This window comes from Sycon ciliatum, chromosome 2 (genome assembly GCF_964019385.1).
Source record: "Sycon ciliatum chromosome 2, ocSycCili1.1, whole genome shotgun sequence".
Taxonomy (NCBI): domain Eukaryota; kingdom Metazoa; phylum Porifera; class Calcarea; order Leucosolenida; family Sycettidae; genus Sycon; species Sycon ciliatum.
Window position 1 is genome coordinate 47,593,029 of NC_088644.1, and position 24,739 is coordinate 47,617,767.

The 24,739-nt window shown below is 49.0% G+C and overlaps 2 protein-coding genes across 2 annotated transcripts; both read right to left on the reverse strand.

Moving 5' to 3' along the window:
• Positions 1–699: 699 nt before the first annotated feature.
• LOC135810656 (AF4/FMR2 family member lilli-like) lies at positions 700–2,904 on the reverse strand. Its single transcript, XM_065324147.1, has one exon. The coding sequence runs from the start codon at positions 2,902–2,904 to the stop codon at positions 700–702; it is 2,205 nt and encodes a 734-aa protein (XP_065180219.1).
• LOC135810274 (uncharacterized) lies at positions 2,664–18,887 on the reverse strand. Its single transcript, XM_065323756.1, has 6 exons — positions 18,815–18,887; positions 17,245–17,565; positions 15,124–15,483; positions 12,090–12,413; positions 10,608–10,751; positions 2,664–4,139 (listed from the first exon to the last, which is right to left on the reverse strand). Exons 1-6 carry the CDS (start codon positions 18,867–18,869, stop codon positions 3,817–3,819), a joined length of 1,527 nt encoding a protein of 508 aa, XP_065179828.1. The 5' UTR covers positions 18,870–18,887; the 3' UTR covers positions 2,664–3,816.
• Positions 18,888–24,739: the final 5,852 nt, after the last annotated feature.

Sequence of the window (24,739 nt, forward strand, 5' to 3'; positions counted from 1 at the left end):
GATGTGCTGTGTATGATTCTGTGCGACTGCGTGATGGCCGCAGTACCAGCAGCAGCAGCAACAGCAAAGCACACCTCTCTGGATGGCATTGCTGCTGTTACTGGTACTATTACTGCTGCTACAGCTGCTGCCACAGCTGTCACAGCTGTTACTGCTGCTACTACTACTACTACTACTGCTGCTGCTCCTGCAGGTGTTGTTGTTGCTGCTGTTGTTGCTAAAATAACAGCACTGCTGCTGCTTCTCTTGCTGCTTTGGTTATTGCTGCTGCTGCTGCTGCTGCTGCTGCTACTGCTGCTGCTAATACTAACAGCACTGCTATGGCTTCTGCTATGGCTACTTCTCATGCTGATGAGCAGCGATACTTCTCATGCTGCTGATGCTGATGATGCTGCTGGAGTAGTGGTTATTGTTGTAACTGCTGCGGATAGTGGTGATAGTGGTGATAGTGGCGGGCTGGTGTCGTTGCTGCTATTCCTGCTGCTGGTGTTGCTGCTGCTGTTGTTGTTGTTGTTGTTGCTGCTGCTGTTGTTGTTGTTGTTGTTGTTGTTGTTGTTGTTGTTGTTGTTGTTGTTGTTGTTGTTGTTGTTGTTGCTGTTGTTGTTGTTTTGACTGCTGCTGCTGCCGTTTTGTTTCTTCTGAGGCAGTGTGCTGCTGCTACGACTGATGCTGCTGTTGTTGCTGCTGATTCTGCTTGTCCTAGTGGCGTTTTCTTTGCTGAGTATGCCTCAAACGCGAACTGATGGTCCTCCAATGATCTTTGGCTTTGAATGATGGTTTCAGGGGGACGTTTCCGTTGCTGAACGCCTTCTTCGCCAGACATGCATAGTCTTCGCCGTTCCCGGCTACAGAATGACAAATGGCGTCGACAGTGGACGAATAATATGCACCATCGAGCGATGATTCCACGTTGGACGTAAGGGCATCGACATCGGAAAACCTCGTGGACGTAGCGCAGCGACTGCGCGGTCCGATGAGAACTTCATACAGCACACCGGAGCTGGCGTGGTTGGCCGAGTTCTCTTTCCGCTGCTGGTTGGCATCGGCCGACTGCACGGTGCTGGCAGTGTCCTGAACCATACTGTCGTCGTATTCAGTGATGCAAGAGCTGTGACTCAGCACGGGCGATATTGCAGCCGAGCGAGTCGCCTTGGGCTGCTGCTGCTGTTGTTGCTGCTGTTGTTGCTGCTGTTCGCTCACCTTCTGATGAGATGGTAGGGTGTATGTGTGCACCTCACTCAAACTCCGTGATGACCTCATCGGTGACATCACAGGGAACTTCATCGCCGTCTTGACCATGTGATTGGACATTGGCGTATGGAATTTCCTTCCTGAGCTCGCCGACTCGGCTCCAGCGTCAGGGTGGAACTTGTTCACCTCCACATCGGCGCTGCTAGCTGCCGCGTAGTGCATTATGTCGCCTTTGCTGTCACGATGACGTCGGGTGAGTGCGCCACCACTGTTGCCGTTCGTCAGGCGTGCTCTTGATGCGCTTGCCGTTGATATGGCAGCTGCACTCGTTACTGGGCAATATGCTGCACTCGTGGTTACGCTCCTCGATGCCGCCCGGCCAGTTAAAGGCTGTGGTGGACCAACACTATTGCTTTTAGAAAGACGTGGCCTTGATGTGTCTGCCATTGGTATCGCAGCTGCACTCGATACTGCACCCGATACTGCGCTCACGGTTACGCTCCTTGCGCCTGCCCGGCCTGGTGGAGGCCGTGGTGGACAAACACCACCATTGTTATTCCTCAGCCCTGTCTTTGAGGTACTTATTGTTGGTATTACAGCTGCACTCGACACTGGACCCGATGTTGCACTCGATACTGCACTCGCCGGTGTGCTATTCGTTGCTGCCTGGCCAGGTGGAGGCAGTGGCGGACGGCGGGACGACGTGTCTGCCGACTCCGTGCCTACTGAACTGGTCTGGGCACTCTTGGTGCTGGTGGTGACAGCGCGCTTTTGCAGATAGCATGAGAAGCTGGGAACGGACGACAGCACTGCTCGACTGGGCGTTTGATCATCACTGCCCGCAGCAGCGGCAGCAGCGTCGCAAACGGACCCGGACTTGCGTGCTCGGCCACGGGACGCGGCACAGGTTGCCAAGGGATACGAGTTGCCATGGTGGGACATCGCTCGATGCGTACGCTCACGCCCGCCCCTCTTTGACGCAGCGGTGGCGCGGGAAATACGCACGGACTTGGCGTGATCATTTGCTCGTCGCGACGCCTTGTGCGATTCAAACACAGCGTAGGTGCAGGATGAGCTTGATGGTCTCCGTGTCAGACTGCCGCCGGACGAGCTATCGGAGCTGTTGGCCCGGCTGTTCAGCTGGAAGACCGCGTACTCGTGTGTGTTATCACTGTTCCCGTACTGGCTCTCGGCGCCCTCCTCCCCCTCCTCATGGTTGTCATGGTGATCAGGGTGATCCTGGTTGTCATGGTGTTCAGGGTTATCCTGGCTGTTATGGTGATCCTGGCAGTAGTGGTGCAAGTGCCCTTGCTGTTGTCCTGGTAAACTCTGCTGCTGCTGCTGCTGCTGTCGTTGCTGGGTTCTGTGACTGGGCAGTATTGCTGGCGGCGGCGGAGGAGTGGTTGCAGTGTGTGCGTAGCCATGTTCCCTGATCTTACCGTCTTGTTGCGGCTGTGATATGCTGTCTGAGCAGGTAGCAGATGCCAACGCTTTCCTGGTGAAATCCACGCCGGTCCTGCCCTCACCCCCAGTCCCTGCGATGCTATCCAGTGACATGTCCCGGGTCAACCTGCGCCAGGGGAGAAACCGGTCCTGGTGGGTTCCATCGCAACCGGGGAGGAATGATTCCTGGTTGCGGCGACGACGCTGGTGGAGGAAACACTCCTGCTGAGGAGCGCGAGCGTGGGAGAAACCGCTCCCGGCGGATACCATGCCGACGATTGAGTCACTCCTTGTTGTTCATGACACAAGTCGGTGAGACATTTCTTGCGCCCGTCACACTGGACGAGCTCTTTCTGGCAGCCATGCCACTGACGATGGATGTACTCGGAAGTGGTGTGACAGGCCTCAAGACTTCTTACAATCAACCGATTCCTTTGTATGGTGTTTATCTGCGCAGGTATGGCTACCAGATGGCCTGCACAGTTCAGCGCCCACCTCATTCTCGTAAAGCGGTGGGATGGAAGCGATGACGTCACTGCACTCCATGATGATGTCATTACACCGTGGCAATGACATCACACTACCCGGGGAGGAATGGCAGCAGCCCATGAGCTCGTCGACGGAGACTTGAGAGGTTGAGTAGAGCTGCGTCGTCAACAGAGAGTCTACGGATCCCATGGAGACGCAGCCATCCCTGGCGGTGATCCGTCTTCTCGGCGTCTGCCCGGCTGTCACATGACACGTTACATCATCGGTGAGGTCATCCTCCGGGGTTGCGTCATCAACCCAGTCGTTGCGCTTGGCTGCGGCGGACCTACCACCCCCACCACATGGGGAGGGACTTCGGAACGGGACGCATAGCTGGCCGCGAGTACTTTCCGGATGGTACGTGTGAGCTGGCGTCACCGAGTACCGCCGAGTACTCGTCACCCGAACTCATCATGTCCGGGCCGTGGTACAGGATTCTGCCGTCCTTGCAGTATTCGTAAGTCCCGTTCGTGCCGCCGTCAAGCATTTCTATAATGGACGCGGACGTCTGTCTGCTATTGTTATTGGCCGGGAGACCTGCGAGCTTACCGAGCTGCGGCGTGAGAACAACGGCACTGCACTGGACATCACGGAGCAAGTACTGCGTCTGCGGCGCATCGCCGCCGCCGCACTCTTCTTGTTGCCAGGGCTCGGCTAACACTGCTTATACCAGCAGGCTGTCCATGCTACTGACCGTCCGCACACGCCGCTGTTGCCATGGGGTCCTGAGTGCTGGCGGTCTCCTCGAAGCAACTCTCGTCGTCCGGGATGCACCCGGGCGGTGGCAGGAACTGTGTGGGTAGTGTGCTGCTGTCCATGCCCACAAAGACAAGATTCGTGAGCTGCTCCAGGCTGCGATGTATACGAGCCACGGCGTATAAAGCTGAGGACGGAGTGGGAGCGTGGCATCGCCTTGGTATGTACATCGCTGCACCGAGGCGATAATGATGACGGCGTTGACGGGGATGTAATGCGATCTGTATGTGCATGACACAGAGAGGGGGGGGGGGAAGAGAAGAGAGAGAGAGAGAGAGAGAGAGAGAGAGAGAGAGAGAGAATGCATGAGTGAGGACAGTGGTAGAACTGACAAAGGCAGGCATTACAGGGCGAGAACAAGGGAATGATGCATCACGTCAGAGTACCCGCTGTACCCGCATTGGTAAGGCAAGCATCCCCGGTATCCAATGTCCTGCGTGTCTACCTTGCTGCTGGCTACTGTCCTGCGTGTCTACCTTGCTGCTGGCTACTGTCCTGCGTGTCTACCTTGCTGCTGGCTACTGTCCTGCGTGTCTACCTGCTGCTGGCTTACATCACAAAGGTTGTGATAATAACCAGGTTTCGCTCCACGTAGTTACGTCTGAAAATAACGTAGGAACTGAACGCAAGAGGCACACAAAAGTGCAGTGTCGTGCAAGTTTATCGCATGAGCTGATTGTTTAGTAACTGGTGGTGTTAGTGGACATTATAGCGTAACTTGTAGTTCCTTGGTCCATTTTTCTTTGTATAAAATAGGGCTGTTTTGTTTTTACTCAGAGTTTCATGGCAAAACCAACCTCAGCAACAATGATACAGATCTATTTGTAGTTTACTTCCTTTTGTGTACCTCTTGCATGCTACTCTCTGCCCTTTACTGGCATTTGAGTACTATTGCAGGTAATGCGCCTCTAGGAACTGAACGTAATTTTCATACGTAAAAATCAGCGCTCTGGGTTCCGCTCTACGTGATTTCTGCACGACTGCTAAGCACGCCTTGTTGCTTTGGAGGCTGCATGCGCCCACGGCGTGCACCAAGAACCGAAACCGCGTTTTCAATTTTCTTATCCGCGTGGTGCGTACCTTGTGTTTCGTGCGGCTCGAACTTTGCCGTGGATAAATCCGGAAAAATGCGAAAATTATTTCAAAAAGCCTCACGCAAGACCCAACGTAGGAAAGAGCTTTGCTACGGAAATCCGTAGAGAGATTTATGTATGAAGGCTGCCCTCGCTCCCCGGAGCGTACGACACATACGGATTTTCATACGTAATTCCGTAGAGCCAGACATCTCTACTGTTAACAGACATCACGTCGGAGGAAAGTAGAGTACAAACCTGATATAAGCGGATGCTGCCCTTGGTGCAGCGGATAAGCGGATGCTGCCCTTGGTGCAGCGGATAAGCGGATGCTGCCCTTGGTGCAGCTGCCCTTGGTGCAGCGGGAACTGTCCTGACGATGACAGGATTTCGCTAGATCCATAGATTGGCTAGGGTACCCCGTAAGGAGACCACAGGTCTGTGGGGGACTGCCCTAGAGAAATATGAATACATATTAAGAGTAATTTCAAATTTGGACTTCACGAGAATTTCAATTATTAGGAAATTAGAGGTGACATGTTTTTTTTGTTTTTCTTTCTTTCGTATCTGGCTTGCAAGTGTTGAGTTCCGGAGAGAAAAGTGCAGCATGAGCATGTGTGCCTCTAATTTGCTAAATAATATCAAGAGTACATAACCAAGAGTGTGCAACTGCCTGCACAACCTCTATGCTGTGCTGCGACGGCAGAACTTCACATCACGTGACATGGTTCAAAAGGTTATGCTGGCAAACAGTGCAAAGTGACCACAAGAGAGTTGTACCCAAAGCTGGGCTGCGTACAACCCAGTATCTATCATGCACTAGAGTGCACGGGGTTCATCACGTGATGTGAAGTTCTGCCGTCGCAGACCCCATAGCTGGAGTTGCACACTCTTGGGTTATGTACTCTTGATAATATGAATAGTAATTAACGAATGTCTCAGTACTCTGTCAGTTTTGTGCCTAGTTGTTGCACTTTCTGACTGTATATAGTATCTAGTTACAGTGGTGGAGAGTTACTCTTAACTCGTTTCCATAATGTCCTTTTCCTTTCTACATATATTATTGGCTCAATACCTGAGTAATTAATAATAAAATAGCAATGAAAAATATCAATTGTGCACTCATAACCATGTATAAACAATTAAAATGAAACAATTCCAGAACGTTTTCGTGTGACCATCATCAGTGGTACATCGTCACATAGTAAGAATCACTAAAACAACCAGTTATATAGCTAGAGTAATATGAAAAGAAGCGTGAGAATGCAGCACAGCTAGCGGTTATGCATAACGCGTGTAGTGTGAACCTTTGCAGGGTATCTGAGAATGGTAGCAGTAGATGAATGTGCAGCTGTGAGTGCGTGTGAACAAAAAACTGGTGAGTGCGTATTATTTAAAAAGTGTGAGTGCTACAACATTTTCTTTTTGCTTGCATAGAACAGGGTCACGTGTGCGAATATATACAGCTTCCAACACCTGCAACTGCTTAAAGAAACGCGCGCGACAAATAACACTAAACCAGGAATCGTCAAACAACTTACGACAATCCGGACTGGACACCAAATGCTTGTAGATGGCAGACTTGCTCTTGTCGATGTCGAACCCCTCCTCGTCCGTATCACTCTCATCCTCCACTTCCTGTTCCTGCTCACCCTTGCTTTCTCCTGACCATCCTGTTCATCCCCATCATCATCCTCCATCTCCATCTCCTCATGCCATCGCTTCTTTCCCCTTGACGTGTTCACTGCTGCGCCCGTACTTTCTCCTGCCACTACTGGTTCCGCCTTCTCCATTTTTCTCAGTCGTGTCTCCGCTAGTCTCTGGCTTCTCCTCAGATTCGTTTTTCCTCCATTTTCATTTTGTTCTCCTGTGATCTTTCCGTTACCGCCGTCGGGTTTGTTCGCCCCCAATACGCTATATCCAAGTGGCTCTGCGGCATGATACAAACCGGTATTAGAGCATTATTGTAAACACAACGTTAAGGACACGTTTGAATTCGTTGAAATCCTTCGTGACAACCCTATTCCCGCCTACTGCCCATATGTGCTCTTTCGATGTTGTAAGCTTGTTTACAAACGTACCACTAGACGAGACAATAGATATCTGCGCGCGAAGACTATACCACAATGATGATGACATTGATCTTCCATGGTTACCGGAGACAGCATTTCGACGTTTGATGCTGATGGTGACGAGTGGCGTAGAGTTCTCGTTTGGTGATGTTATGTATAAGCAGACAGACGTGTGGCGATGGGGTCTCCGTTGGGCCCGGTACTGGCAAATGTCTTCGTTGGATATTGCGAATCGAGAATGGACAAAATAAAGTGGCCTCAGTTGTACGTTCGATTTGTGGACGACTCATTTACCTATTTCGAAACAAGACGTGACAGTGAAGCCTTTCTAGATGAGTTGAATGATGTCCACCCTGCATTACGCTTCACATGTGAACACGAGGATTGCAACAAATTGTCGTTTTTAGATGTACTCGTGGAAAAGACATGTGAGGGTGTTGTGACATCGGTGTATCGTAAGCCTACATTCACTGGTCAGTATATTATGTACGATTCATATTGCTCTTCGCATACAAGACCAATCTAGTCGAAACTTAGCTGACAGGGCAAGACGCATTTGCTCCGAGAGTAAACTGCAAGTAGAACTTGATTTCCTTCGCTCTGTCTTTCTTAAGAACGGATATCCAGGATCACTGTTAGCGAACTACTCACGAACAAGGCGCCCCGTAAGGAACTGACAATCGGCCCGGCTCCTTGTCGTGTCTTCCTGTGCCTGCCTTGGAAAGGCGCGGAGTCGACAAGGTCAGTCGTATTGTCAAGTCTATTGTCCAGAAGACGTACTATGCAGTGAATGTAGTAACTGTCTTCACCACGATACGTTCGTTCACGGTGTTGAAGGACGTCCTGCCGACCCATCATTTGAGTCACCTCATTTATCATTTTGAATGCCGACAGTGCGGTAGTCGGTATGTTGGCAGGACGCCTTCAACACTTGTCCGAACGTATCAAACAACACGTCCCATTGTCCTTGTTGTCAAAAGCGGCCAGGGCAGGCAGGCCAAAGCGTGGGAGGCCACGAAAACACCCGTTGCCTACTACTACCCTGTCAGTATTACAACACAACCAGAAACGGATACAACACCGGACTCAACAGTAGCGCAACACACGAATCTGGTGTCACTCTTGACGACAACAACACGGCATGGAGACCACCGGACGATCGTTCGTTAACAAACCTGACAGGCGGTAACGGAAAGATCACCAGGAGATTCGGGGGAACAAAAATGAAAATGGAGGAAAAACGAATCTGAGGAGAAGCCAGGACTAGCGGAGACACGACTGAGAAAAATGGAGAAGGCGGAACCAGTAGTGGCAGGTGAAAGTACGGGCGCAGCAGTGAACACGTCAAGGGGAAAGAAGCGATGGCATGAGGAGATGGAGATGGAGGGATGGATGATGGGGATGAACAGGATGGTCAGGAGGAAAGCAAGGGTGAGCAGGAACAGGAAGTGGAGGATGAGAGTGATACGGACGAGGAGGGGTTCGACATCGACAAGAGCAAGTCTGCCATCTACAAGCATTTGGTGTCCAGTCCGGATTGTCGTAAGTTGTTTGACGATTCCTGGTTTAGTGTTATTTGTCGCGCGCGTTTCTTTAAGCAGTTGCAGGTGTTGGAAGCTGTATATATTCGCACACGTGACCCTGTTCTATGCAAGCAAAAAGAAAATGTTGTAGCACTCACACTTTTTAAATAATACGCACTCACCAGTTTTTGTTCACACGCACTCACAGCTGCCACATTCATCTACTGCTACCATTCTCAGATACACCTGCAAAGGTTCACACTACACGCGTTATGCATAACCGCTAGCTGTGCTGCATTCTCACGCTTCTTTTCATATTACTCTAGCTATATAACTGGTTGTTTTAGTGATTCTTACTATGTGACGATGTTCCACTGATGATGGTCACACGAAAACGTTCTGGAATTGTTTCATTTTTAATTGTTTATACATGGTTATGAGTGCACAATTGATATTTTCATTGCTATTTTACGACTGTTGTCTCCTCGTCGGTTATTTAATTAATAATAATAATAATAATTATAATAAAGATTCTAAAGAAAAAAGGACAAAGAAATAATAATAATCCAGGATGCACATCCGATCCACTGCACTTTGGCACATGAATTTGCACATGAATTTTATTTCCCATGAATACATGATTCCACTCAGCACTGTGACTGGTAAACACAGACTCTACTATGTATCTACAAAACACAGATTCTACTGAGTACCAACACCACACGGACTCTACTGAGCACCAACACAACACAGACTCCACTATGTACCACACACACAGATCCACTATGTACCAACACCACACAGACTCCACTATGTACCAACACCACACAGACTCCCACTATGTACCAACACCACATGGACTCTACTGAGCACCAACACAACACAGAACAATATAGCTACGTGCACGCATATGAGAAGAAACTCTACGAAAGGTCTCGTCGACTTTACACGTGGCTGCATCATGATGAACGTGTGCTGACATTGGAAATTAACAGATTTAGGAAAGTTGTCTGTTGCAGCTATGCTTGATACACATGTGCCGCTGTGATGAGCAAATCATCGTGTCCGTTCCCAAAGGGAACTCACGACGGCCGCTAACACCCGGTAAAACCCTAGCAGCAGATGTAACACCTAACGGTGGGGGGGGGGGGGGGGGGGGAGTGGATAAGTCTCACAACCACTGGCACAAGTGCCGAGAAAGACCCCATTAGCCGCATCCATGTACCCCTTGTGCCCGGCCACAAGTTCCCAGTTGACTGTGGGTAGCAGCACGGCTGGAAAAAACGCTCCCGTGCAGGACTTGAGCCAGGTACCTCTCGTATCTCAATCATGGTCTTTGACCAACGGTACGGTGCAGATGTGATGTACAAGTTGTTTTCACTCTTGATCACTGCCTACAGATGTACAGATGTACAGAATGTTGCTTCAGTGAGACATGGTCCCTCAAAAAAAACTTATATCAATACATGTTTCCAAGATCATAGGGTCATTAAGCTCTGCACATTTCATTAAAATCAATACAACTGGCAACCTCCCCCCCCCCCCCCCACACCACACACACACACACACACACACACACACACACACACACACACACACACACACACACACACACACACACACACACACACACACACACACACCACACACACACACACACACACACACACACACACACACACACACACACACACACACACAACACACACACACACACACACACACACACACACACACACACACACACACACACACACACACACACACACACACACACACACACACACACACACACACACACACACACACACACACACACACACACACACACACACACACACACACACACACACACACACACACACACACACACACACACACACACACACACACACACATAGACAAACTCATATCCATGTACACATGAACCCGCTCAAAGACAAACACGCACACACACACACACGCACGCACACACACACACACACACGCAAACATACACACCCATACGCACACACACTCACCATTCCTGGCTTGAAGGCTGGCATGCCCGATGAGTGCGTTGCGGTACAAAAGTACTGTCATAGCAACCAAAATGGTGCCCACCGCCAGCAATGTGATTGCGGCCGCGATGATTACATCATCGTTGTCACTCTTTGCTGGGTTTGCTGAGAGAGAGAGAGAGAGAGAGAGAGAGAGAGAGAGAGAGAGAGAGAAATAGAGACAGAGAGAGACAGAGAGAGAGACAGAGAGAGAAAGAGAGAGAGACAGAGACAGAGAGAAAGAGAGACACAGAGAGAGACGATGGCTATGGTCCTTATGCACGTTGTACAGACGTACGAAGTTCTGTGCCAGGGCCGTAGGTGTGTACATACCTGGTTGGGTGTACATTGTGCGCTGTACATGCGCGGTTTGACCCATTTAGCCTCATATTTCGTGGCAAACAATTGCTTTTCCAGCTTTTTCACTTTCGGATTGAACTAACGACTAGCTAGATCTCTGCCGGAAAAAGGTTTCGTATGAAATGCCTTCAGGGCCCATTTCATAGTGAAAATAGCAGTAAACACAATAGGGTCCTGCACATTCAACATCCAACCGGGTCTACGGGATTCTACAAGAGTCTACGAGATTCTACGGGATTTCGTGCATCCGTACAACGTGCATAAGACCTATTGTTGTGATGAAGGCCAAGGTCTTCACAATGGCTATGGGCGTGATAATGCATACAACAAGAACACGAGAACAAACACTAGTCAACGCCGTCTTCTATCAGCGTTCACAGGCGTCTGCTTTTCTCAAAAATGGCGTCGAAGTCACACGGATAGCTTTGCCAAGTCATGGCCTTGGGAATGAGTCCGTGTCGATGTCCTTTTCGTCACATGTTGAGTAAATTGCACCGCAGCTCAAAGAAACTATTTGGTCACAAAACGAATTGGGACCCCGGCATGCCGCTCGTCAACATTAACAACACTTTCATTTCGACATGTCCTCTCTGACTCCATTATCGATACGAGGAAGAACTCGTTTGTTGTAAACCAGACATACCTGTGCATGACTATCAACGTGAGTGAGTTGAGTGAGTTGCCATTTTTCATGCTTTCTCGCGGAATATTTCTTCGAGTTCACAGTGAGTTTTTCCAGGCAGCGCTCGAGTGCTCATACGGTAAGACGGCAAACTCCCCAGGCGATCGCCAGGAGTGCTAATCTTTTTGAAACTGACTGTAGGAACCCACGTCCGGCTCACTCCGAACCTGCACCCATCGCACTGCATGTACAGCACTGATCAATGAAATCCAGTCATGGCAAGTCGCTCAAGCATGCGCCGGGCGTTGCACAGCCCTAGACCTGCGAACATCGGGCTGCGAAATGATGCAAGGCGCAAACTCGAGTGCCGCGACTGGATTTCATTGAGCAGCACCATAGCACTCACCTCCTCTATCATGCAGTATTCTGTTCCCGAGGTTCGTGGTTTCTCGTAAAAAAAATGAAAAAATAAAAAAGCTCACCTGCCGTGTACAAGACCATTGCGTGTCTGCTGGTTGTATTACTTGAGAGTCTATTACGGAACACACAGTACACAGTCAGGTTAACGTAAGACGATCCGATGTCGGTGAGCTTCAGCGTGCTCTTGGTCGTGGCGCCGTCCGGATGCTCGCTGGTAACCGTGCCGATATCGGTTCCGTCACCGTGGAACGCGCGTTCGATCTTCTCCAGCGAGTAGCGCCAGGCGACGGTCGGCAGCGGATTGCCCGCGGCGGCACACGTCAAGCTTGTGTTGTCGTGGCGATACGTATACGCCGGATTGAGATCAGTCACGATGTCTGGTCCATCTGAGAACAGAAATAATTGCATTGAGAGTTTTTCGTTAGTTTTAGGAATTGTGAAAGGGCGTTGACAGCCAGTACCAGGTCCGGAATAAGAGATCTTTGGTATTCCCGTGCACACACAGACATACACGCACGCACACGCATGCGCATGCGCAAACACACACACACACACCCGCAATCCAACGCACCGGTACCCTGTCCAGCAGCAGACGCAGCAACAATAGGGATGTTTAGTCGCACGTAACGGATACGGGAACGTGGGTGATACACGTAAAGTTCATGCAATGGACCCACGTTCGCAATGTTGTGTTTAGTCACACGGATTCAAAACTTGCGAAAACAACAAAAGTATACATGTTATGTCGGGACACCAACACCTCGGATAACGGTTCGGGAAGAAACGAAAGCACTTCGAAGTGAGCTTGGTTTGTGTTTGTGTCGACGATGGGTTGGTCGGCTCTGAATGTGTTGTGACTCGGAGGGCTTTCGAGACGAACCATCAGGTATCATGAGCTTTATGATTTGCAGCACGTCTATTTTATCTGATGCAGTGAATGGGATTTTCGGTCTTTGACCACGTTGCTGGTGAGCTGATCTACTCACCTCCCACTGCTTTAGGAGCTGTATCTGCGCCTTAGATCTTTGAAGGGTGGTGGTGTTCCTACGGATGCGGAAAACTCAGCCTCTAGCCGAGTCTGATGCGAGCCGTGACATTTTTTATTTATTTTTATTTTATCTGAATCCAGGAGAATGAAGTTGAAGACACCACTGCAGCTGTACTTATGGTTGATAAATATGGTGGTAAAGACACACCTGGCAATATGGCGGTAAGCACACGCCTGCCCACACACGCTCTCTAAGCTGCAAAGTTCTGGCACAGAGCTCTCCTTCTCACCGCCACCACCATCAGTTCGCGCCTGGTGCCTCGTCGATGCATGGTTGGCGGTATCCGACATAGCAGGTATCACCATCTTTCCCTTTCCCTGTGAGCCCTCACACGGACTAAAGAATGACAAGAAAGACTTCAAAAAAGCAAAGTTTTCATGCGACAACAAACAAAAGCAAGGAAGCGAAAGGACCAAAGACGAAGCTTGGAGCTCATCGAATATTTTGATTTCGTGCTTCGAAAACTGCTTCAGCTGAGCACCCTCACAGCTTGCACAATGCACTCCTTTCTGATTTTCACTCGCGTTCTGGCGGAACGTGGGCGAGCCTCCATACACGTCATGCAGTGAATCAGAGAACGTCTGTCCGTGTGCCACTGAGCATCGCGTGGTACACACACGTAAAGTACACACGGATTACGTGGGATTAAACCTCCCTAATGGCAAGAAAAAACAGCTTACCTATACAATACTACATTAATGCCAGTACCTACACAGGACACTGATGATACTAAAAGTCGACAAATTTTCGACCTTTAGCAAACTTCACTTCTCAACTTTAAAACGACCTCTTCACTGCGATTCAAACCAAATTAACATTACACCAAATTTTCGGGCCTGGCTCATCATCAGAGTAATCGCAGTGAAGAGACCGTTTTAGGAGTTGAGAAGTGAACTTTGCTATTTGTGTAAATGGCTGCGTTGGAGATTGTGGACAATTAGAAAATTTTTCGACCCATTCAAATTTCGGCCTCTATTAGGCTGCGTTTACACGACAACGATTGAAAACGATTTGCGTTTACACGACAACGAAGTAGGACCTAAACAGAACGAAATCGTTGCGTTTACTACTATCGTTTACACGACAACGCCCGAAAACGATACCTAAACGGAACGAAATGGAAACGCACTTCAAAGTGTTTTGAAACGTTTTAAAAACGTTTTCGTTCTCGTGTAAACGGTGAAAACAGTGAAAACGATTGGAAACAGAGCGCGGTCATGGAAACCATTCCGCGCGGGACTATATTTTGCGGGAAATACCTGACCTTTGCGACCACCAGCACGTACCATGTACCAACTCCAACTAACGTGTTACTTCCCGCCCTTTCGCCAAGCCAGCACGTGCTAACTCCAGCCTGATAGCCCGTTTTCCGTTTTCGCGTAAATGGTTCAAAACGATTTGCCGTACTCGTGTAAACGGTTTGAAAACGATTCGAGGCTAGCCCGTTTTCGTTCCGTTTCGTTTCGTCTCCGTGTAAACGCAGCCTAAAACACATTTCGGCTGCAACGACTTTTCGGTCTGTACTGCTGCTGCCTGACTGTCACACTCACTGAAGCATGCAAAACAAAATTTCGGCCAAATATGATCAGGCTGAAAATAGCCGAAAATAAATATGCGCCGAATAATTGTTGACTTTAATACAGTGGTACTTACGCCCAATACAACATTGATGCTAGCACTTACACAATACTACCAAGAGTATATAAGCCCCCAAGAGTGCGCAACTCTGCATATGGGATCTCCAACGGCGAAAACTTACATCACGTGTCTCAGGTACGTTTTGTAACTAAGGATAGCATGCGCGCAATCCGAAAATCAACCACGATTATGCTGGCGAGTTGCATACGCGCAGTGAGTTTCTGCCGGGGTGCGCTTTTATGATTACTCCGCTACTCGCTAAAAATGGGCAGGAAACGTATAATTGTGACACTGCACCACGTGATATGAGTTTTCGCCGGCGGCGTACCCCATAGAAAGGGTATCAGGAGTTGCACACTCTGGGGGGGGGGGGTTATACTCTTGATGCTACATTGATGCTAGAACTTACACAACACATTGATGATGGTGGCAGTGCTGGCATTATTCATTCCATCACCAGCACCAGCACCGCTGTCAAGACGATCGGTAGTGCTAAGGTCCAGGTTACCCACGGCAACACAGTCATACTGGCCAGCCATATGCCTGGTCACACTGTGCAGTGTTACTGTTGATGTGATGGACATGTGGTGTGATGTGCTGTCGAGTACGGTGTGTATGCTGATGTTCCTACTGGGCTGTAGAGGTGTACCGGTGTTAGATAGCCAGGTGATGTTCATTGGAAAACTACTGCTGTAACTGCAGATCAGTGTGGTGGTGTGTCCTTCCAGCACGGTCTGATGGGGACTGATGAAGGTGTTACTCACCGGGGCTGCACAGGAAATAGAGAGAGGGAGAGAGAGAGGGAGAGAGAGAGGGAGAGAGAGAGAGAGAGAGAGAGGGGGGGGGGAGGGAGAGGGAGAGAGAAAACGGTATCTTCACTGCGATTTCAAACGAGAGAGCTTGGAAGCTCAGGGCCCTACGCTATGCTCTTTTGCTTAGCTCGTCATGCATGTTATCAGAACTGATGGAAATGTTTTTTCCATTGATTGGCTACATCATTGTATTGCAGAAAGTTTCCATCTGTTCGAATAACATGCATGATGAGCTAGGCAAAATAAATATAGCGTAGGGCCCTGAGTGAAATAAATAAACTTTCTCTTTGCATTGGAGGTTATACGACACCGTCTACCACCTTGATGACCTAGGCAAAAAAAGCATAGGGATGTTATAACATTTTCATTTTCTCCTATTTTTTCAAGACATAACCTTGGATTCGAATCCGCACTGCATGCATTCCCCCGATACACTTCGCATACATACTCATTCTTCCAAGTTGCTTCACGTTATGATCTCGCATTTGAAAGCTCTATTTGAATATTGTGGCCTGCTGTCTTTGATGGCACGGTACCGGACAGGTACGGGATAGCGCCAGGCATGCCGACGACACAAACACACAAACACGGAATTACAGCTGTGTGGACCCTGGCTAGCGCCAGACGTTACTGAAGTAACGTCTTTTGCATAGCTACGGGAATTGAAAATTTCATTACATCAAGCCGATTCAAGGGTAATTTCCCTGGTGATGGACCAGGCCAAAAATTTGGTGTGATGTAAATCTCTGGTAAAACTACTCCACTGCACGGTATCCGAAAAGATGTCGACTTCAAACCCGGGTTCGAAAAAAAAAGTTCGACGAGATCCGTGGTCTAAGCAACTTGTGATTGCAATCATGGCTTTGATCTACTGACCTCAAACCCAGCCCAGACAAGAGATAGCATGCAGGTGTGTGTATAAACCGGCCCAACGCCAAGAACGGCAGCAAGGGGCAGGCTGGGAGCGAGACCCATATCGTTTAGCTTTGCAGTCGCCCGTGTCGTGTCCCCGTCTCCCACGCTGCCCTGGCTCGGTGGCTGTATGGCTGCCCTGGCTCGGTGGCTGTGTGGCTCGCTGGCTGTATGTATGTCATGAAGACAAGCATGGGGCCGCCACATGCCCTCCATGGGTACTATCAATACTCTAACTTCACTAATTTTCGGTGTACATTGTACCTTTTTTTCTTTCTTCAGTACATTCGGCGCATCTGTATCCTACCTAAAATTTCAATACACCGAACAAACACTAACACACATAATCCAATAGGGAACTGCTTCTCTGTACCGAAAATTTCTGTTCACCTAACCTGGCCTTTTGCCCTCATACCGAAAATATTGAGCAGCGAAAGTTTCTGAAATTGGAATAGTTTAAATGAGTGTCCATGAGTGTCCATGAGTGTCCATGAGTGTCCATGAGTGTCCATCGGTGAAACTATCAATCTACATAGTTCAGATCTTTTAAAAAGCAACACTCTTCTCAATGTAGTCAAAAGGAAAACACACACGCACACACTCGTACACACACACACAGTGACACGCACATACATGTACACACACACATACCCCCCCCCCCCCCCACACACACACAGACCCCCCTCCCCCCCCCCCCCCCCTCCCACACACACAGAGTCACACAGAGTCACACACAGTCACACAGAGTCACACACAGTCACACACATCCACATCAAAGCAGCTAACTACATGCACAGTAACCATACCTAGAACAGTGAGCTGGACCAGCGCTACAGCGTGACTAGGCACGACGGTATCAGCCAAACTACACCAATATAGTCCTGCATCGGTGCGCCGTAGCACGGATATCGTCAAGTTGGAATGAACACGGCGCTCCTCGGCAAGTACATGATACGTCACGCGAATGCGACCGCCGGCAATGGCGTCCCGATAGCCCGGCGAAGTGCTGTTCCAAGTCACGTACTGTGCTTGATCAGTGTCCTCCACCAGGCAGTGTAGCTGAACCGTGTCTCCGTGCCATCGCTGGATGTGAGGTGCTTCCTCGGCTCTGCCGCTAGCTGTGGATACTAGAGAGAGTGTGTGTGGTAGAGAGAGAGAGAGAGAGAGAGAGAGAGAGAGAGAGAGAGAGAGAGAGAGAGAGAGAGAGAGAGGGAGAGAGAGAGAGAGAGAAAGAGAGAGAGAGAGAGAGAGAGAGAGAGAGAGAGAGAGAGAGAGAGAGAGAGAGAGAGTAAGTTACAAGACAGGTAAGTCTAACAAATGAGGACTGAGACCTCTACAACAGGGTTTTTACGCCTGAAAGCAGGTGCATGATTTAACAAGCAGGTTGTCAGTTTAGATTTTATGCGCAGATGGAGAAAAAGCGCAGAATTTTTGTAATGAGATGAAAAGCAGAAATAATAAGAAATAATAAGAAAAGATTAAATGAAAGCCTGCTCACAACCCCGCCCAGCCTTGCGAACTGGGTATGGTGGATTAAGAACCCGGTTCAACGCTCGAGGGAGAGAGAGAGAGAGAGAGAGAGAGAGAGAGAGAGAGAGAGAGAGAGAGAGAGAGAGAGAGAGAGAGAGAGAGAGAGAGAGAGAGGAGAGAGAGAGAGAGAGAGAGAGAGAGAGAGAGAGGAGGGAGGGAGGGAGGGAGGGAGGGAGGGAGGGAGGGAGGGAGGGAGGGAGGGAGGGAGGGAGGGAGGGAGGGAGGGAGGGAGAGAGAGAGAGATAGAGAGATAGAGAGAGAGATAGGTAGATAGATAGATAGATAGAGAGAGAGAGAGAGAAGGAGAGAAGGAGAGGGAGAAACTTTGAATGATGTTACACATGTATGCGTGCACACACACACACACACACACACACACACACACACACACACACACACACACATGCACACACATATATACACACTCACGCACACACATACACATACACACCCGCACACCCGCACACACACACACACACAAACACACGCACATGCACGCACGCACGCACTCACACACACACACACACAGTCCAAAGTGGGGCTGTGATATGGGACTGACTAAGTCGCTTATCTGATTGAACAAATCACTGCCAATACAATTTATTGCATTCCCAACTCATCACAACCACGCACTCTTCAGCCGAACCATACAGACACCAGCAAGGACACTTCCGTTGAGAGATAAAATTGTTCCACGCCTCTAGACAGCTGTTTTGCTCCCTGTTGGAGCTCATCAGTAGAGGATGATAATGATGATAATCGTGGAATGATCATTCTTATACACCAGAAATGGCGCAAGTGCGAATACATTAAATCAAATCATCAACAGTCTGGCACACAGCCTACCTTCTTTATTGGCCGTCGTCTGCAGTATTGTTCTCAAGGAGACCAACATTGTCATGGCAGCAATATGGCCGCCAGTCTGTAGGGAGAACAAGAGGCCGAGTGAGAGATGGAGAGAGAGAGAGAGTGAGAGAGGTTGATTGTCACTCAGTGTATCAGTTCTTCCAGTTGCTCTTACTGTATATAATCTTCACGATGGCCTGTGGCCCACAAGAGATGATAGAATGAGGCTCACGATGGCCTGTGGCCCACAAGAGATGATAGAGTGAGGGGCCGTTTACATGAGAAAAATAAGCCCGGGCTTATTCAACCCTAGGCGTACGATAAGCCCGCCTTGATCAGTCACCCAGTCATTTTAGAGCGCGCGTTTACATGGTCAGGCGGGCTTATTCAGCTCGCCCCGAGCTGAACTAGCCCTACCCTTGACCCCCGAGCTTATCCAACCCCCAGGGCTTATTTTGTCATGTAAACGGTCAAGAAGGGCTTATAAGCGAGTTTTTCCGTATTTTTCGATTTTGCCTCGTGAACCTGAGAGAATGTGGCCGTGGACAGTGCGTCTCTTTTATTTGTTTCTTGGTATGTTTTCTTCTGGTTTTTGTCCAGTGGAAGGTCCTAGCCCATCTTTCACCTTCTCGAAAAATAAGTGACAATTGGAAAGGCAGTAGAAACCTGAGCCGGCATTTCTTGATCCAAATTTCATCAGACACGAATATTTACCACTGCGTTCATGTGCGATTTGAAAAATAATGCGCGCAGAACTCGCAGTCACTCACCTGAGCTCAGCCCCGTACAACCGTCATGTAAACGGTTGAAAAATAAGCCCGAGGCGAATAAGCCCGGGCTTATTTTCCTCATGTAAACGGCCCCTGAGGCTCACGGCTCATGGAGGGTTTGGAATGCTTGATTAACCCGTTAAAGAGATACAGGTCATGGCACCCAGGCTGTACACTCATTATTTGACATTGAAAAAGACGTATACATTCTCAGCGCCTGGTGGTCATTTTCCATAACTAGCACCGTCATGTGGCGTATAAAAGCAGGTGCTTACGGTCGTATATGCCGAAGTTCTAACCATGCCACTATTAATGGTATGCTTCTATTCAAAACATCATCATTCTACACTGTGCAGTGCATACTGCTACGCATGTACTGTGCACGTACTTGCACGTGTATTTTGTAGAAATCGGCTTCTATTCAAATCGTGCTTCTGCATCACGGTGCGCTTCGAAAAACCGGCTTCTATTCCAGTCATGCTTCTATACAGGTCATGCTTCTATACAGGTCATGCTTCTATTCAGGTCATGCTTTTATACAGGTCATGCTTTTATACAGGTCATGCTTTTATACAGGTCATGCTTCTATACAGGTCATGCTTCTATACAGATCATGCTTCTATGCAGGTCATGTTTCTCTGCAGGTCATGCTTCTATACGCGACACTACAGTAGATTGGCCACAACCAGCTAAAACATGTCTCCAAGTGAACATTTGCAAATTTTGGAAAACAGTTTTTGAGACCTTACTTGACATCTTGAAGGCGGTACAGGCCACCAAAGTAGTCTCAAAGTGCCGCAAACATAACTTTCAAAATATAATTATACTTTGAAATAGAAAATGGAAGTTTTCGCACAGTCTGACACACAGACAAACTTAGTGGCTTTTGTGGAGGAGCACAATACAAAGGAACTGGAGGTGATGACACAGCCTTGAGCATGTCAACGACATCAGTTCCAAGTCATGGACCAAGTTCTTCCGGGAAAGCACCACGATGCTGTGGGCAGCGTTGCACTTGCATACTCTTTCGATTCTGGCAGTAACACGTTTGATCGTCACCTGCGCTTGCCAGACTGCGTCAGACGACTCATGAGAGCATGTAACGTCGTAAGGCAGTTCGTCGCCTAATGTACTCGCCTAACACAGCTTCTGCCTCTTCGCTACTGGGGACGGCAGGGGCGATTCAGTTTCGCTGTCGACATCAACACCACTGAGATCCCAACAAATTGTCATCGTCGCTCTGCAGACCCGCCGCCACGGACTTGCTGACACCTGACCAAACCTGCGCCATGCACAGCGATCGTCTGGCCCTGTGAGCTGCTCTACTGTCACTAGATACAAACATTGTCAGTCTTTGCTCGCCAGCTACTTGAACTAGACCGCCAAACAAGTGTTCGAACAAAATTTGAGAAGATGATCGCCACCGGTTCATGAATGAAGCGCAGTGTGAACGCGCTCGACAAAACATTTTTTATTTCGTCATTTCTCAACTTTTTTTTACGAAAACCCAAAGACATGTTATAGCTGATTGCGGCCCATATATACGTCTTTAGGGCTGAATGAGTTAAAGAAATTGTATGATTAGCAGGGGGAAAGCTGTAGTCCATTCAGAAAAAGATGAGCGCTGGCTCTGGAGAGCTCCCGTATTTGGCGATTTTTGGTACACTGTGCAGTGCCGCGAGATTTGAAACTTGAAAAAGGGTAAAAAAAAGGTACCCCAACTGGGGCTCGAACCGCAAATGTACAGTTATGCAAGTGGAGTGAACGGCCTGGATTTTCATGGTTTTCCCCAATTCAGTGCTTTGGGGGAAAACCTGGCCGAAATTCTATTCTATTCTCGTTATGGCTTGCTCTTTGGAGAAATAGACTTCAAAAACACAATTGGAAGAGCATTCCATGGGGATTGCCAAAAAATAGTGGGGCAAAAACTCAAAATTTGACCCGTTTATGGCCAAAAGCTAGGGTATCATCTTTTTCTCAATGGACTGTAGACGTACGGGTGAGTGTGTGTGTGTGTGTGTGGGGGGGGGGGGTAAGCTAGACGTACGGGTGAGTGGGGAGTGGGGGGGGGGGGGGAGCTAGACGTACGGGTGAGCGTGGCTCGTGCACGAGTAGATTAAGATAAGCAGCAGGGATGAGATCTGTTACGTGAACAAAATAAAATTGATGATTGAATATCGCGCAACGTTGATGGGAGGCAATTGAAATAATGAAGAGAGAGATATATACAGAGGGGAACCAGGCAGCGGCCGGTTCTCGCAGTTGGCAAATGCCAGGAGGGGTGTGTGTGCCGAGAGCTATAGTCTGTATTGACGTGACTAGGGGTTGTGAGCATCATGATACGAGGCGGGGTGTAATTGTGGTGGACGGAGTGAGCCAACGCTGTGCGTTTAACTTTGAAGCGGGAGGGTGAGGATTGCGGTGAGGGGTGAGAAGACAGTGCAAGCATACTCAAGAATAGGGTGAATCATGTTCCTTCCCCTGCCACTACGCAATCCCTTAAACACTTCTGCTCTGTCCTCCGTCTATCTATCTTACATTCACCCTATTCTTGAGTATGCTTGCACTGTCCTCTCACCCCTCCCCGTAATCCTAGCAGCAGAACATTGCTAGTTTCGTCGCCTTACCTGACTTTGAAATAGTCTCATTGTGTGGGCAGGACGACGGCGAACGCAGCCGCTCGCTCACAGCTCCACTGATGCACACGTCCACAGTCTGAGCAGAAACGAAACAAAATTGAACAAATGCAGCCACATGTATTAACCTCATGCATCTGTACATCCACCTTAGGGGCGATCCAAGGTTACGGGTAGTATTTTCAGAACGAAACGTTTTCGCTTGGCAGTGGCTGGATTTTAGGAGTTTCCTTTTGAAAATAATTGTTGAATGCAGATTGAGAGTGCAGTTACTTCAGGGTGAAGAACATTGACATCAATGTTTTATCGAGATTTGTTTTTACCTGCAGGAAAGGTAGATGGGTGGGTGGGTAGGGGCTGAACATACTAAAACTTTGCGTAGCCCCAGACGGCCCCTTATGCATCTTCAATAGGATAGGGATGAAACTGTTACACTTTTAGACTATCCAATACTAGTAACCTAAACCTTTATCGGGTTCTTGTAAAATTGATCCTGCGGAGAAAAGAATTTTTTCTCGCACATCGGGCGATCTACAATCACACATGTATACTGTAGTGTGGCGTATAAAAGCATGACCATATATAGAAGCATGACCTGTATAGAAGCATGACCTGTATAGAAGCATGACCTGTATAGAAGCATGACCTGTATAGAAGCATGACCTGTATAGAAGCATGACCTGTATAGAAGCATGACCTGTATAGAAGCATGACCTGTATAGAAGCATGACCTGTATAAAAGCATGACCTGTATAGAAGCATGACCTGTATAAAAGCATGACCTGTATAGAAGCATGACCTGTATAAAAGCATGACCTGTATAAAAGCATGACCTGTATAAAAGCATGACCTGTATAAAAGCATGACCTGTATAGAAGCATGACTCGAATAAAAGCCGAGTTTGCGCATCGTAACACAGAAGCATGGTTTGAATAGAAGCCGCTCCCTGCAAAGACTAGGTACATGTGCGAGTACATGCGTGGCAGTATGCACTGCACAGTGCAGAGGATGATGTTGACGTAGAAGCATGGTTTGAATAAAAGCATGTTTTGAATAAAAGCATGTTTTGAATAGAAGCATGTTTTGAATAGAAGCATGTTTTGAATAGAAGCATGTTTTGAATAGAAGCATGGTTTGAGCTGTGTCTTATACGGCCGTAAGCACCTGCTTTTATACACGACATTACGGTAATCATGTGTACTGTATGCATAATCAAGAAATGGAAACTTTCGAATAATCGATTTGTTAGCTTGTAACGATTTCCATTTCGAGTATTCGGTACAATCGTTTCACCCCTAATCCTCATGCAGTGATTCTATCTGCATCCAAGATAATACTCCCGACGCAGTAGAATTGCGTGCCGAAGAACATGGAGCCCAAGAATGCTCAGCCTGAAAATAGTAAGAACGCTACAATGCAAAGTTTAACAACAGCAGGGAAGGGAGAAGGAGGGGGGGGGTACACGGTTGCACCTCATGAACCTGGACCCAAAGTACAAAGTTGCACCCTGGACCAGTTCCTGCACCCTGGACCAGTTCCTGTACCCTGGACCAGTTCCTGTACCCTGGACCAGTTCCTGTACCCTGGACCAGTTCCTGCACCCTGGGCCAGTTCCTGCACCCTGGACCAGTTCCTGTACCCTGGACCAGTTCCTGCACCCTGGGCCAGTTCCTGCACCCTGGACCAGTTCCTGTACCCTGGACCAGTTCCTGCACCCTGGACCAGTTCCTGTGCCCTGGACCAGTTCCTGCACCCTGGACCAGTTCCTGTACCCTGGACCAGTTCCTGTACCCTGGGCCAGTTCCTGCACCCTGGACCAGTTCCTGTACCCTGGACCAGTTCCTGTACCCTGGACCAGTTCCTGCACCCTGGACCAGTTTCTGTACCTGGACCAGTTCCTGTACCCTGGACCAGTTCCTGTACCCTGGGCCAGTTCCTGTACCCTGGGCCAGTTCCTGCACCCTGGACCAGTTCCTGTACCCTGGGCCAGTTCCTGCACCCTGGACCAGTTCCTGTACCCTGGACCAGTTCCTGTACCCTGGACCAGTTCCTGCAACCTGGACTAGTTCCTGTACCCTGGACCAGTTCCTGTACCCTGGGCCAGTTCCTGCACCCTGGACCAGTTCCTGTACCCTGGACCAGTTCCTGTACCCTGGACCAGTTCCTGTACCCTGGGCCAGTTCCTGCACCCTGGACCACTTCCTGCATCCTGGACCAGTTCCTGCAACCTGGACCAGTTCCTGTACCCTGGACCAGTTCCTGTACCCTGGCCCAGTTCCTGCACCCTGGACCAGTTCCTGTACCCTGGACCAGTTCCTGCACCCTGGACCAGTTCCCGTACCCTGGACCAGTTCCTGTACCCTGGACCAGTTCCTGCAACCTGGACTAGTTCCTGTACCCTGGACCAGTTCCTGTACCCTGGGCCAGTTCCTGCACCCTGGACCAGTTCCTGTACCCTGGGCCAGTTCCTGCACCCTGGATCAGTTCCTGTACCCTGGACCAGTTCCTGTACCCTGGAC